Source organism: Drosophila mojavensis, unplaced genomic scaffold, assembly GCF_018153725.1.
Source record: "Drosophila mojavensis isolate 15081-1352.22 unplaced genomic scaffold, ASM1815372v1 contig_74, whole genome shotgun sequence".
Classification (NCBI taxonomy): Eukaryota; Metazoa; Arthropoda; class Insecta; order Diptera; family Drosophilidae; genus Drosophila; species Drosophila mojavensis.
In genome coordinates this window covers 6,070,171-6,083,949 of record NW_025318899.1, presented here as the reverse complement: position 1 = coordinate 6,083,949, position 13,779 = coordinate 6,070,171, and the positions used below count along the sequence as shown (strand labels likewise).

The 13,779-nt window shown below is 41.8% G+C and overlaps 4 protein-coding genes across 7 annotated transcripts; 2 read left to right on the top strand and 2 right to left on the bottom strand.

The window, feature by feature from the left end:
• The first annotated feature begins 10 nt into the window (after positions 1 to 10).
• LOC6581544 (iron-sulfur clusters transporter ABCB7, mitochondrial) lies at positions 11 to 4,874 on the top strand. 2 transcript variants are annotated; one of them, XM_015161907.3, is made up of 6 exons: positions 11 to 191; positions 1,973 to 2,105; positions 2,548 to 2,749; positions 2,825 to 2,979; positions 3,034 to 4,382; positions 4,447 to 4,874. In XM_015161907.3, exons 1-6 carry the CDS (start codon positions 81 to 83, stop codon positions 4,684 to 4,686), a joined length of 2,190 nt encoding a protein of 729 aa, XP_015017393.1. In that variant the 5' UTR covers positions 11 to 80; the 3' UTR covers positions 4,687 to 4,874. The 2 variants fall into 2 exon arrangements, with proteins under 2 accessions (XP_015017393.1, XP_002007272.2); XM_002007236.4 differs by having other exon boundaries at positions 12 to 191; positions 2,623 to 2,749.
• Positions 98 to 1,921, top strand: LOC26527398 (SET domain-containing protein 4). Its single transcript, XM_015161908.3, has 2 exons — positions 98 to 191; positions 434 to 1,921. Exon 2 carries the CDS (start codon positions 519 to 521, stop codon positions 1,872 to 1,874), a length of 1,356 nt encoding a protein of 451 aa, XP_015017394.1. The 5' UTR covers positions 98 to 191; positions 434 to 518; the 3' UTR covers positions 1,875 to 1,921.
• Positions 4,875 to 5,107: 233 nt separating the features above from the next.
• Positions 5,108 to 11,450, bottom strand: LOC6581543 (vitamin K-dependent gamma-carboxylase). 3 transcript variants are annotated; one of them, XM_015161906.3, is made up of 4 exons: positions 11,199 to 11,450; positions 6,847 to 7,470; positions 6,438 to 6,784; positions 5,108 to 6,375 (listed from the first exon to the last, which is right to left on the bottom strand). In XM_015161906.3, exons 2-4 carry the CDS (start codon positions 7,434 to 7,436, stop codon positions 5,261 to 5,263), a joined length of 2,052 nt encoding a protein of 683 aa, XP_015017392.1. In that variant the 5' UTR covers positions 7,437 to 7,470; positions 11,199 to 11,450; the 3' UTR covers positions 5,108 to 5,260. The 3 variants fall into 3 exon arrangements, with proteins under 3 accessions (XP_015017392.1, XP_002007271.1, XP_032587526.1); XM_002007235.4 differs by having other exon boundaries at positions 6,847 to 7,456; XM_032731635.2 differs by lacking the exon at positions 11,199 to 11,450 and having other exon boundaries at positions 6,847 to 7,685.
• On the bottom strand, positions 8,622 to 9,931 carry LOC6581542. The gene has a single exon (XM_002007234.4). The coding sequence runs from the start codon at positions 9,618 to 9,620 to the stop codon at positions 8,940 to 8,942; it is 681 nt and encodes a 226-aa protein (XP_002007270.1). The 5' UTR covers positions 9,621 to 9,931; the 3' UTR covers positions 8,622 to 8,939.
• Positions 11,451 to 13,779: the final 2,329 nt, after the last annotated feature.

Genomic DNA, 13,779 nt, shown 5'->3' with positions numbered 1-13,779 from the left:
GAAAAATGCAGTATATCGATATTTTTAGTAGTGCCTATCAGCGTATCAGAATTTAGTGTTTGTTTTTGCGTATAAAAGTTATGGCCGGACTATTATACCTAAGTAAATTGTGTAGTAAAAAGAAAACACTGACCTACACCTTCCACATTACATGCCAGAAACAGATCAGAACAAGACATCCAGCATATGTGGTAAGTACAAATAACAAAACGATAAACCAAATTCAAGGCCATTTGCGGCTAGGTTACGATTTCATAATGATAAAGATTAACAGGCATGATGTGCAGATTATTGGCTATAAATATACAAGAAAAAGAGCAAAGAGGTCAGGCAACAGTATGCGTGTGTGTTGTTTTGGCCCCTTTTCGAAAAATTAGTTGATATTTTATTTTAATGCCTTTACGAACGTACGCACTTGCTTCTTTCGTTGCAGCAAGACTAAAAACAAAAACAAAACCTAAAAAAAAAAAAAAAACAAAAACAAATAAACGGGCGCCAAAACAGCACACACACTCAGTATGGGGCGCACACAGCGGCACAGACAGCGTCGCAATTTACAAACACCAACACCAACATCTACAACACTTGATAATGCTTTGCACGTGCTCTATGGCCAACTTCATGCGCTGGGCTGGCGCAATGAAACTCGTCTATCAGCTTTGACTTTCCCACAAACCGGACGCGGGCTGTGCTCCAAGACTAAAAGTTTCCAGGCAGACGATGAGTTGATACGTCTGCCCGCCAGCTGCCTAATTAGCATAGCCACACTGGAGGCGGATGAAGGATTCAAGCAGCTCTTTAATAGGAATTTGTTTGACAAGGATGCACGCATATCCTTTCAAGCTCTTGTGGCCTGCTATCTAATGTATCAGAGACATCTGTATGAGTGCACAAAGGATTCTCCATGGTCTGCCTATTTGGACACTCTACCCAGCAGCTATACGACTCCCTATTTCTGTGCTATCAACGAGCTGCAGTGCCTGCCCGATGCATTGCTTGAGCGCACAGTGGCGCAAAATCGTCAGATACGCGAGTATTATCAAGTGCTGAAGACTCTACTAGGCTCACAGCATTGCGAGTCCTGTGGCAATCGCTACTGCGAGGACATCTGGGCGTTGGCGGAATACAAAATTGCCTACTTTACTGTCAACACGCGCAGTGTCTACCTTGATGCAAGGCAACTGAAGCAGTCCAACAAGAGTCATTTCCAACCGCTGCTTAATGACAGCTCAAACTTAGCTCTGGCGCCTTTTCTGGATCTATTCAATCATTCTGACAGCGTGCGGACCACAGCGCAGCTCTACAGTAAAAGTCAGGAGTATGTCCTTACTCTGGAAGCCTTCACAAAACCCATACTTAAACCATATGAACAGCTCTACATCAGCTACGGCGCTCTGCCCAATTTGAAGCTAATCACCGAATATGGCTTTTATTTGGAGCACAATGCGCACGATTACTTCGAATTCTCGCTGCAGGACATTGAGCGGCTCATCGCGCACAACAAGGAGCTGGCAGCGCAGAGCTATCATCGCAATATATTTAAGTTCATCAGGGAGCATAATCTAATGGATCAGATGTTTGTGCACATCCAGGATGGCTGCTCGCACAATTTGCGTGTCGTGTTACACCTAATCTTCAAGCAACAGGCGTATTTTCCCAACGTGCTCAATCAAATTGCCTTCGGCGATGTTGAGCAATTCGATAATGTGCAGCCGGAGCTGAGCTACTTGTTGGCTTATAAAGTTAACGAGTATCAGGGATTTGTAAATGCACTGCAGCAGCAGCCACAGCTCACGGAGAGCGGAACTGTTGCACTTGGCTACCTGATAGAATGTCTACGTTACCTACGCGACTTTGAGCAGGCTCATAGTTAAGGCTAACTGAATTTTCTTTTATACAATAAAGTACAATTTTATATATATTTTTGTGAAAAATCTGTCATTTGGCTTAAATTCTTCGTTTTGCCTTGCAGTTATATTCCACTCTCGCCAGATCGAACGATGAATCACAGAATAATAATGCCAAATCGAGCAAGAAGATAACACCATTCACGCCCACGCCGGGCAGCAAACTGCTTGGGGGCGTTTTTGCAAAGAAGACGAAAGGTAGGTGTGGCTGCCACCCCAATTCAGTGTATCACTTGATATGCGAGAGAAGTTTGATTAGTTTGTGAACTTTATTTGAATAAGTAAATAATAAACCATTGTGCTGACTACCCTCGTATAACCACGTAGACGACGTATTTAAGATACCGTCAACGGACAAAGGCTACTAATGTCTGTTTGATTCATTTCATTTAGATGCTTTCTACAGAGCTTTGATGTAGTTGAAACTAAAAAGTCTTACACTTAGGCTAAGCTCTTGCTTGTTCATCTATATTCGATGTTTATATTTTTGACTAACTAATTTTTGTTTTGTTATCTGAGCCAATAAGTTGTTAACAAACACAAAAAAAAAAAAAAATGCACTTCGTTTGTTTGTTTGTCTGTTCGTTTGTTGTATTGGCGCCTGTTTGGATTTAGCTGCAATAAAGTCAATTCGATGCAGTTGCAGCAACAGCATCAGCAGCAGTGCTACAACAACAACAACAACAGCAATCAAGACTATGTCACGTTCATATAGGCAGCGGCGGCAACGATGGCGGCTCAACGCTTGGTAAACTGGATGCACCGGAGGTCACCTCCAAGGATATGCTGCGAGCGATGATGGCGTACATCTGGCCAAAGGAGGATGCGCTCGTACGCAAACGGTAAGTCGGAATGAAATTATATGTACCTTGTATATATAGTCATATATTTAACATCTATCATCGTTTCATCAACAGCGTGGGCATCTCTCTGGGCCTGCTGGCTGGCTCCAAGCTGTTGACAGTTTGTGTTCCATTTCTATTTAAGGGCGCCATAGACACGATGACAACGCTGAACATGGACACAGCGCCGGACGCTGTGTTGTCGGCGGCCACTGCCATGCTATTGGGCTGTAAGTACGCCCACTCCGATTGCTATATGATTTATAAGACTTGACTCCTTGCAGATGGCATTGCCAGAGCTAGTGCGGCGGGCTTCAATGAGCTGCGCAACGCTGTGTTTGCCAAGGTGGCTCATCATTCCATACGCAAAATAGCCACCAATGTGTTTCTGCATCTTCACAATCTGGACTTGGCGTTCCACCTGAACAAGCAGACGGGCGCGTTGTCCAAGACAATTGATCGTGGATCGCGTGGCATTAACTTTGTGCTGTCAGCCATGGTGTTCAATATAGTGCCCACGATCTTTGAGCTGACACTCGTGTCCAGTTTGTTGGGCTTCAAGTACGGCTTAGCTTTCGCTGGCGTCAGCATGGGCTGTGTGGGCATCTACGCTTTGTATACGCTGAGCGTGACGCAATGGCGAACGCGCTTTCGTGTCTACATGAATCAGGCGGAGAACGAGGCTGGCAATAAGGCAGTCGATTCGCTTATCAACTACGAAACTGTTAAGTATTTCAACAACGAAAAGTACGAGGCTGGCTGCTATAACGAGGTGCTTAAGAAATACGAGGCGGCCAGCTTGAAAACCAGCTCCAGTTTGGCTCTTCTCAATTTCGGACAGAATGCGATCTTCAGTAGCGCGCTCAGTTTGATCATGGTGCTGGCAGCCAAGGAGATTGCCCAGGGCAACATGACTGTCGGAGATCTTGTCATGGTGAATGGTCTGCTCTTCCAGCTATCCATACCGCTGGGCTTTCTGGGCAGCGTGTATCGTGAGGTGCGGCAAGCACTGCTCGACATGCAGGCCATGTTTACGCTGATGAATGTAGATAGCCGCATACAGACTGCGCCCAATGCGCAGCCTCTATACGTGGACAATAGCAATGCGTCCATTGAGTTCCAAAATGTGAGCTTCGAGTATGAGCCGGGCAAGGCGATTTTTAAGGATTTGTCGTTCACCATACCCGCCGGCAAGAATGTTGCAATTGTGGGTGGCTCCGGCTCCGGCAAGTCATCTATGGTGCGACTGCTCTTCCGTTTCTTCGAGCCCAACTCAGGTCGCATTTTGATCGGAGGCCAGGATATCAGCGGCGTTGAATTGGACAGCTTGCGCCGAAGCATTGCTGTAGTACCTCAGGACTCGGTGCTATTCCATAATACCATCGAACACAACATACACTATGGCAATCTGAGCAAATCCCACGAAGATGTGCAAAACGCTGCACGCATGGCCGATCTGCATGAATCAATCATGAGTTGGCCAAATCAATATAGGACCCAGGTCGGGGAGCGCGGCCTCAAGCTCTCCGGAGGTGAAAAGCAACGGGTAGCCATTGCGCGAGCTATTCTGAAGAACACGCCCATTCTAATCTTCGATGAGGCTACCAGCAGCCTGGACTCGATTACAGAGCATGTGAGTATCGTCATTATATTTCAGCACAATTACTTTACTTACTTATGGAACCTTGCTATTACAGAACATACTGAAAGCCCTGTCGCGTGCCACCACGGGTCGCACCAGCATTTGCATTGCCCACCGCTTGTCGACGATAAAGGACGCCGATGAAATTCTGGTATTGGAGAATGGACATGTGGGTGAGCGTGGCACACACAAGGAGCTGCTCAGTCAGAATGGCCTCTATGCGCGCCTGTGGGAAACACAAACCCAACAGTTCGATCCCAGTCGCCAGGAACGCGTCTCAGCGGCTGCTGTGTAGTCAAATGTTGACCTGTCTGGTTATTTGTTCTAGTTTTAAGAGTGCGTGTGCTTAGTTACTTGACAAGGCCACAAAATTTATAGTAGACCGTTTGTTGTTAATTTTTAGGCTGAAAGAAATATTGTGTCCGGTTGTAAATACAGTTATACATATACATATACATATACATACATACATATAAACAAAAATAGCGTATGTAAATTAATTGTATACTTCGATGGAGAAGCGTTTCAAAGTGAAAACATTCTCAAGCACCAAGTGCAATGGCTATGGATTGTCTTTTCCGTTCAAGAAATGTTGCAAATTTGAATTTATTAAATTTTTAAGTGCCTGTAACTCAACTAACTGAACTTGAAAGGTCTGCTTTGAGTTAGTTAAACTCTGTAGAACATTTTAACTAACATTTCAATTCCATTCTAAGTTTATAAAACTCTTTCTTATCAGAGGTATAACATTAAACATTTATTATCAGTTTTATCACGCACAAATTTGTGACACTTGGGGACTTAGGCAAGAAAATACATTTGTTGTAGCAAGTGGAATATATGTATGTATAATCTCGACTGTTTCATTCTTAATCTCTCTCTCGTATGGAAATAGGTATGGGCACATCGTATAATAAAAAGAGCAAACAATTGGCCAAATGTGCAAGGAACTGTTGGTAATTGGAGACGCGCTGTTTGAATTCTTGCCACAAGGGCAACAATGGTTTATCTTTAGTCTGACCCACATCATCTATAACAATATCCTGCTCGAGCATTGTCCTATTGACATAGGTGTACAAATAGGAGGCGGGCTTCTGGCCAATGGTGGTCACATAGTGCGTGGCATTGCTCTCCAGGCTGATGCTCTTGCCGGCAGTGAGGAAATACGCCTCGTCATCATTGGCGCTCTTGTAGCGTACATTGCCCTCAAGGATCGTCAGGCTGCAGTTAAACAGAGCCGGTGCAATGAAGTTACTCAGCGTTAGACCCGGAAAATCGGCCACGAATATAACATCCGAATAGTTATTCCAGGCGAGCACCTCGTCTGCAATTGTCTTCAATTTCGGTCGCATATGATTGAGCTCTGTGAGCAGCGGCAGCGACCAGGGCGTGCGCTTGAAGGGCGACCATGGCGCTTTGAGTAGATCCACTCGCGGATCAAAGGTGCGCTGCTGGAAGCGTCCATTCATGGCGCACCAGATGTCAAAGTAGATGGAAATGTTTTTGCTGGTCAGCGGACTATTCTCTGGATTCCTATCCATATCCTCGTGTATGTTCTTCTCAATGCACTTGGCATACTGCACAGCCATGTCGGCATATTTGGTCCAGCGATCGTATTCGGTGAAGGCATAGGGATTGAGATGATGCACCTGCTGATTGTTGTTGTCAACAATCTTAATGGATGTTAACACTGTGTCGTACGAGTGCACCATCATGTCCCAGGAGTAGCCATACAGACCATTCGTCCAGTTGTTGTAGCCCTTGGTAATGAAGTGCGAGTAGGGCAAGAAAAGCTGCAGAGCGCAATAGAAAAGGATCAAACAGCTGCGCAGCTGAGCTCCTAAGCCAGGTGAGGTTTGAGATAGTGCCTTTATCGGCTCCTCTACTGCAGACGAGCCAGGCTTGGATGGGCGCCATAGGCGTCTTGGCCAGTCAAAGCTATAGAAGAGTGGGACCTCCGCCAAGCAAACCCAAGGAAACATGCCTACAAAGCAGAAATATGTATATATAATCAAAATTAGATCAGATAAGACCTTTGCTACTCACCTATAACAAACAGACGCGAGTTCATCAAATGAAAACTGATCATAAATGGAGTCACCAACAATCGCGTCTTCTCGCACGTCATAAAGAACGCTATGGACAAGTCGAAGAAGGCCGTGAACCAATGGATAATCAGCAGATCGATGAGCTCTCCATCTAAAACCTGACGAAAAGGCGCAAAGACCCAATGCTGACTGAGACTCGTCATCGCATAGCCGGAGAGCCACTCGAATGAGAACTTCTTCAGGCCTGCGTACATGTAGAGCACAAAGAACTGAAACTTGATGAGAAAGTAATTCCAATAGGGCACTGCTCGACGCAGCTCTGGATGTAGCCAACTGTCCAAGGAGCTGAAAGATCAAAAAATGAATGTAAGGATTTGTAATTATTATATATATATATATAAACCCACCAATAGCAATTCGCTCTCGTGAACAGCAGCAAGGTGCCCACCAGGCCAAATAGATAGCTGTGATTATTCCACGCCGGCTTGTCCAGCAAAAAGATGTACCAGTAGCACGTCACAAAGGACAAACAGCTGATGCGAAAGCGATAACCCAGCGCAATGCCCATTGCGCCCAGCCACATGGCCAGATAGACGCAGCCCATCAGCGGATAGTCCAGAGCATGTATGCCATTGAACAGAGGAAAGTGACAGTGATGGGGCTCGCCAAAGCGGACGTCCAGCTGTCCGCCGCCTCGCTCCTCGGCGATATCAATCAACATGGCTGCGCCGTAGAGCATTCGGAACACACCCAGAGCAGCGCCATCTACCGGCCGATGCAGCCATTTGGTAAACGTTTGCAAGTTGTCAAAATTGTGTAGATCATGTCCAAAGCAGAGCTTGAAAAACTGAGCCGTTGACGAGGATTTATTGGCGGACAACTTTGGGTTGGACTTGGTCGGCTCATCAGTCACAATTGTGGACTTCGTGGCTTCATCTTCGATGTTGGCTTCTGTTGCATTTGGTGTTGTGGGCTGCTTGCGTTTCGAGTTGGTCATATTGCCTGAATAGAAGGCAGCTTAAAGGAGAAAACTTAATGAGATGGAAAAGGCATCATTTTCATGAGATAAAATGCTTGAAAATTTGTTTAATAATTTACAAAAATATGAAACTGATTTATAGTTATTATAAGCTGTCCTCTTAATACCCATGCACCCATAATATATTGTCTTTGAAAATTAATATTTTTTTGTAGAATTTATTGAAAAAGTTTGACATAAATACATGCATGCATATTGTTTGTATACTAAATATATAATATATGTGTTTTGTTTTATTTCTTTTGCGTAAATATAAATCTACGTTTGCTGTCTTTGCTTTTATATGTTTATGTATGTTATGAAGCACACCTCGGATGCATCCCAACCCCCCATTTTTCCATATTCAAACTTGAACATCCGAAGCTGCGGTCATTGAAAAACTGTTGTTCGTGTTAGCGAAACATTGTGTTTCGCATTCAAAAAATACATCAATTACGAAATATATATATTTATGTATATAATATTCTATTACATCGCTCTCTCTATATATTCTTGACTTGAGTTATTATTGCAACAAATTTTGCCCAGCTGCGCATTCTCTCTGAATGCTCGAACACTTTTGAAAAGATTTCACTATTTGTCACATTTAATTTTTCTTTTCTTGCATATTTAGTTTGGAATATAGTTGAAAATACATATATAATATTGGTTTTGAATAGGTTCGCAAAATTTCTAGAAATTTTTGAGAACAAGCTTTGAAAATGCTTTAAACTACGCATACGAATATAAGTATAGCTGAATATAGTTTTAGGTTTTTACTTCTTGTTATGTTGTTTTAAAAGTTAATGCTTTGGTATTTCTAGTTCAAGACAGGGAAATACAATAAAAATAATATTAATATGAATTTTGAAAATTATATAAAATATTAAATCCATTGTCAAAAAACAAAACATTGTTTTATTTATTTATTTTTTTTAATTAATTATTTTTTTTTTTTTTTTTTTTTGGTGCCTTGCTATTTAAGCTTCAATGTATTTATATATATTTTACTTTTGTTTTTATGTTTCGGCCTTAAGTATTTTTTTTTTTCCTTTTTGGCTTGCCATTAAAATATTATTAGATTTCTTGTTTTTATTTTTTGTTTTCCATTAGATTATTTTTGACGCAACGCTAAAATATTTTAAAATGCATTTTCAAAGATAATTCGTTAAGTATTTTGGTTTTCTTTAATTAAGTGTAAGCTTTGAAAGTTGTTAGACAAAGTCCAAGTCGAGTTGTCCAAAAATGTTTGCATACAATTGTGAGCCAAACCGGCAAAAAACATTATCGAATGAATAACTGTTGTTGTTGTTGTTGCCATACGACCGGCAAGCGACCCCCATCCTCACTCTCTCTCTCCCTCTCGCACTGGCTGTCATTCTCTCTGAGTGCCTAGCGCCACCATATTGCTTAGTGATGCGCAGGCGCGTTCTCATACTCGCTCTGTCTCGCTCTCGCCGGCTGCCGCTCTCGCCTCTCGTTTTATATGCGGTTCTGATTCAACTGAGAGCGTGGCGTGAAGGGGCTAACCATAACACCACTCGGCCAAATAGCCTCGTTGAATAGCTCATTGAAACGATAGTCCGGTATGGATATTTTGAATTTGCAATATGACAATTGCGATAGATTGGCATCGTTCTTCACCAGTTTGGTGCACTTCACCAGATTCTTATTGATTTTCAGCTCCTCCGCAAGGTGCTCGATAATGTCATCCTCGCTGGTGTTTGTCGCAAACTTGCCCACCTGCACCCAACGACCGTAGTCGCAGACGACCTGCAATCGATCCGAGTTGCAATTGTTGCCAACGACAATCAGATTGTTCTGCTGCGGATGTTTTTTGCCATCGAGATTGTTGACGGGCTGATTGCCAAATTGAAAATATTGCTGGTACATGCGTCCCTGGATCTGATTGACGCCGTTGCACACCTTGTTCACCTTCTCCTCGATGGTGTGCAGCTTGGCGGACAGTGCCTTCGACGATTGATTTCTGCACTCATCACAGTTGAACGATATCATCGGATTCTTTTGTATTAAATCGTACATCGCATCGTCAATATTGACGCACGTGCGATGGAACTTCTTCAGGCAGTCATCGGAATTGCAGATGATGATTGCATCCTTCGAGTTGATTGATTTTTTGCATTTTGGGCAATTTTCGGCCATGTTTGCACTTGCTTTTGCTGCTGCTGCTGCTTCTTCTTCTCTCTTTTTTTGCTTTTTACTGTTTGGTTTGAGGAGAACGTCGACAATGTCGAGAAATACACGCACACACTCAACACTCAACACGCACACGAACACATTTACTGTTTGATATACGCTGTCTGTGTGTGTGCACTCGCTAGCCGACTCTGTGTGTCTGTGTGTGTGTATGAGTGTGAGAGAAGTTTGCTAAAATTGTTGTAGAAAATGGGGAAGCGCAATCGAAACTGCGAACCGTCCGCTGCGAAGTTTGCTGTTCAACTGAATGCCGAACCCTTAGAAAAGCTGCGTTGCACTGTGCTCGGACACGATAATTAAGGGTGGTTTTTCTTTGTTGCTTTTTTTTTTTGCTTTCTATATTAATTTATTCTGTTATCGGCCTAAGTCGCTGTGACGCTCATTTGTGCTTTTAACCACTATTTGCTGGCCATATGATTCTCTATTGAGAACCAACTCATGCTACATATATTTATTTATTTATTTTACTCTTCTTTGCTAATGTTTTTCTTTGCTTGTTTTATTACCCAAAGTTGCAACACTGGCAAGTCAGTGGCAGCTCAAAGTGGCCGTACACTTGCCTTGGCCAGTGTTGTAAAGCCGCTAAGCTACTGGAAGCACCGAATGTAACAAATCTGTTGTCAAATTTGGTTCGCAAGTTACAAGCTGCTTGTAAATATTTAATACCCATTTTCAAGAAGTTTCGAGTACTTAAGCTTAAATTTATCATATATAATTATGTATAATAATTTAGCTTATTTTATAAAAATATAAATATGTATATGTAAATATAAATATAGAAATATTTTTTTTAGTAAAGATATTTCAGTCAATCTTAATTGCAATTCAAGCCACAGTGAGCGGTTGCCCTAGGCTTTTGCAAAGTGATAAGAAAGTAGAGTTCAATTATATATACTATAACAAAACTCATAAAATATAACAAGAAATTCATAAATTAAATTAATCTAATAGGAATTTATATGAAAATTTAGAGCAGATAATTTCCTATTTTCTAAGAGCATATCATAAATGTAAATTGTTCCTTGATATATGTATATAGTGAATGGATGGTTCCTAACTAAAAATTGGACTTTCCTATATCAAGTGCATGGATATTTCTAGAAATAAAATGTAAATGCAAATAACTATCTCAAATGATAGAACATAGTGCTCCCTAATATAACAATTGAATATAAATGTAAATATGTATCTTTAGTAGTAGAACATAGCTCAGAAATCATATGTTTTATAAAAGAACTTCATTATTCAATTCAGCTCTGATTTTACAGTGTTTTCACTCCACTTACAATAAATAAAAATCTACTTTTTTGTATACAATTTCGACATTTTAATTAGCTTTAAGACAACAATTTAAATTGCCTAGAAACCCACACAAGCTACCCATTAAATAACCCCACTTAGCTCCGCTCTATTTGTTTATATTGAAACCCCTACACAAACGGTGGCAAAACAAACCCAGACGCACGAATCGTAGCTTCACATTACACGTGTCGTGCAGGTGTCAAATGAAATAAGTGCTCTCACCTGGCTTCAATTTAAGTGGAATACTCCAAAGTTTGAGCAATTACGGCGATCAGTAATGGGGGGTAAACACATGGAAACGAATTAACTTCCGCTAACAATTGCAACTTTTCCGCTTCTGCTTATTTGCTTCTACTTTTCGCAACAGTTTGCGGCTGTTTAACGTGGGCAGGATAACACTGCTATCTGCTGCTCTGCAAATGAGCAACAACAAGGACACTGCGCGAGCAACACGGTCCAGCAACTGAGGCTGCCTGCTCCTAGCTGCGCCTTATTTATACAACTCTAGAGCAGCTGCGGCTGTTGCCGGAGAGTGGGCTGCTCTGGTGGGTGGGGTTGGCTGGATGGCGGCGGCCAAGTGGCGGCACAGGTGGGCGGGGGTGTTGTTTGCGCATGTCCTTGCACATAAAACGCAAGATGAGACAGGCTGGATGGTGGCTGAGCGAAAGACAGAGAGAGAGAAATAGACAGAGAGAGAATATGAGAGTGAGAGATGGGTCTTACGTCCTTCCCCCTTTGTACATAATAATAAACTATATGAGGTACTGGTACAGGATTGCGTGGGTGATGGCCTGACTAAAATGCAAATAGCGTTAACAGGTGTAGCGGCAGCTGCGCCAGCGACTCGTCGACTCGTCGCAGCTGTTTCTGTTTGCCCCGGCTAGCGACGATTCACCTGTAATTGGGTTTCATTAGCGGAGCCGAGGGAACCCATTTCCGTTTCCCTTCTATTTGATTTAAGCCCTTGTTAGCTGGAATTTGCCGCGTGTTCCAGTTTTGGTGTCAACAGATTTTAATCAGGTGTGGCAAGCGTGGTAAACAGCCAACCCATCGCCCACCTGCCTGCGTTCAGCTGATTTAAATATCTCGACTCAGTCTCCCGGTCTCCGCTATATTTGTATTCCGCTTTGTTTTTATTATTGTGCTCGTTGCCAACTACGTCGTATGCTCAATTGGTATTTATGTATGCAATACGCATGGCACGTGGGTTCACCTCGATACAGGATACAAGGATACAAGGATACAAGGATGTAAGCATACAGCATACAGGATCTGCAGAAGGTGTAGTTGCTGCTAAGTGCGTAGTTTCTCTCCATTTACGTTTGCCTAGCTTAATTTAAGCACTAATTCCTATGCTTAACTATTTTTAGCCCTTTGGCAGCTGAAAATTGTATTAATAGTTGTTTTTGTCTGTTGCCATGGCTGTTACTGCTTCTGACGTTTTCTGCCCTGAAGAGTGAGAGCAAACATGAAAATGCTTTTTGGCTGAATGTACAAAACAATTACAAAACAATTCAAAATCGAAACTTTATATTATTCATATCATTGTATTTAGTTTTATGCAAATTTGCATGAATATTCGCCTGGAAGCCAAAAACAAAGCCTGAAATGAATATATTTTTAGCCATTGTATGGAAAGTTTTCAATTGTAAAGTTTTTAGTTTGATTTAGGCTAATACAATAAATGAAAAAAATACTCTGTGATTATTAAAGTAAATATAAATATTAAAGTAGCATAAATTTACTAAAAATAAATTCGTACAATTTGATTTTAAATTAAAAAAAAGAAAATTGTTTTTCTTTTGAGTATACGTTTTTATACTCTTCAGCTCAGTTTATGCTTTATAGTTTCTAAATGAACATAAAATATCATCTCTAAATCAAAGTAAATTTAATCCTGATACTGATTTACTTTGTTCTAAAAACAAGCCGTTACTTTCTAGAACTCCTTGTTTTCAGCACTTTCGACCTTTATCAAGTGCAATGCTTTTGGCATACCTATATAAACTGAGTAACTGTTCAGGCTAAATGCCCTTAAAGCACTAACTTTCAAGTTCACACACACACAAATATTACATATTTTACACAAAACTCGTTTCGAATGCAGCTCACACAGGCTTTGTGCATTGGCCTAGGCTGTTGTTTCTTTTAGCGCCTACAACACAATAAACAAAAATCATTTGTATTTGTTGTAAAGTTGGTCTGCAATGCAAAGGTATATTAACAGCACCTTCGTACCACATTTGTAAATTGTCCGTAGTTCGTGGTTAGCCACTCAGTTTTGTTATTTTGATCGTCTTGTTTAGCCATTCAAGACTTCACTTTGCTTGAGTTTATGGCTGGACAGTGGGAGAGACGCCCACACAACAATTAACCTTTATTGAAGTGTATCTGTAGCATTACGTATGGACTTGCTTGCGAATTCTTCGCCAACTGCAATTGCGCAAAAGTGCCTGACTGAGCAAACGGAGTGTCACAAATGTGTATCACACACACGCACACACACTCACACGCACACGATCAATTTGTAGCTGAAAATCGAAGCGAAACCAAATCAAAACTCAAATTCCAAAACACAATTAAAGTGCGAAGCGTTGAATCTCATTTAGAAAATGCAATTTCAAGTTCAAATCGAAAATCGACAACTATTTGGCCGTACATCACTCATACGCCGCATAGGCGCTGCCGCTGGGGCGACCTGTGCACTGACCTTCCGACAATTAATCGAAAATGTTGCACGCCGCCAATTACGGCAAGCAGCATTACACTGTTTTTGTATTTTTGGCAATTGAAATGCGCGTGC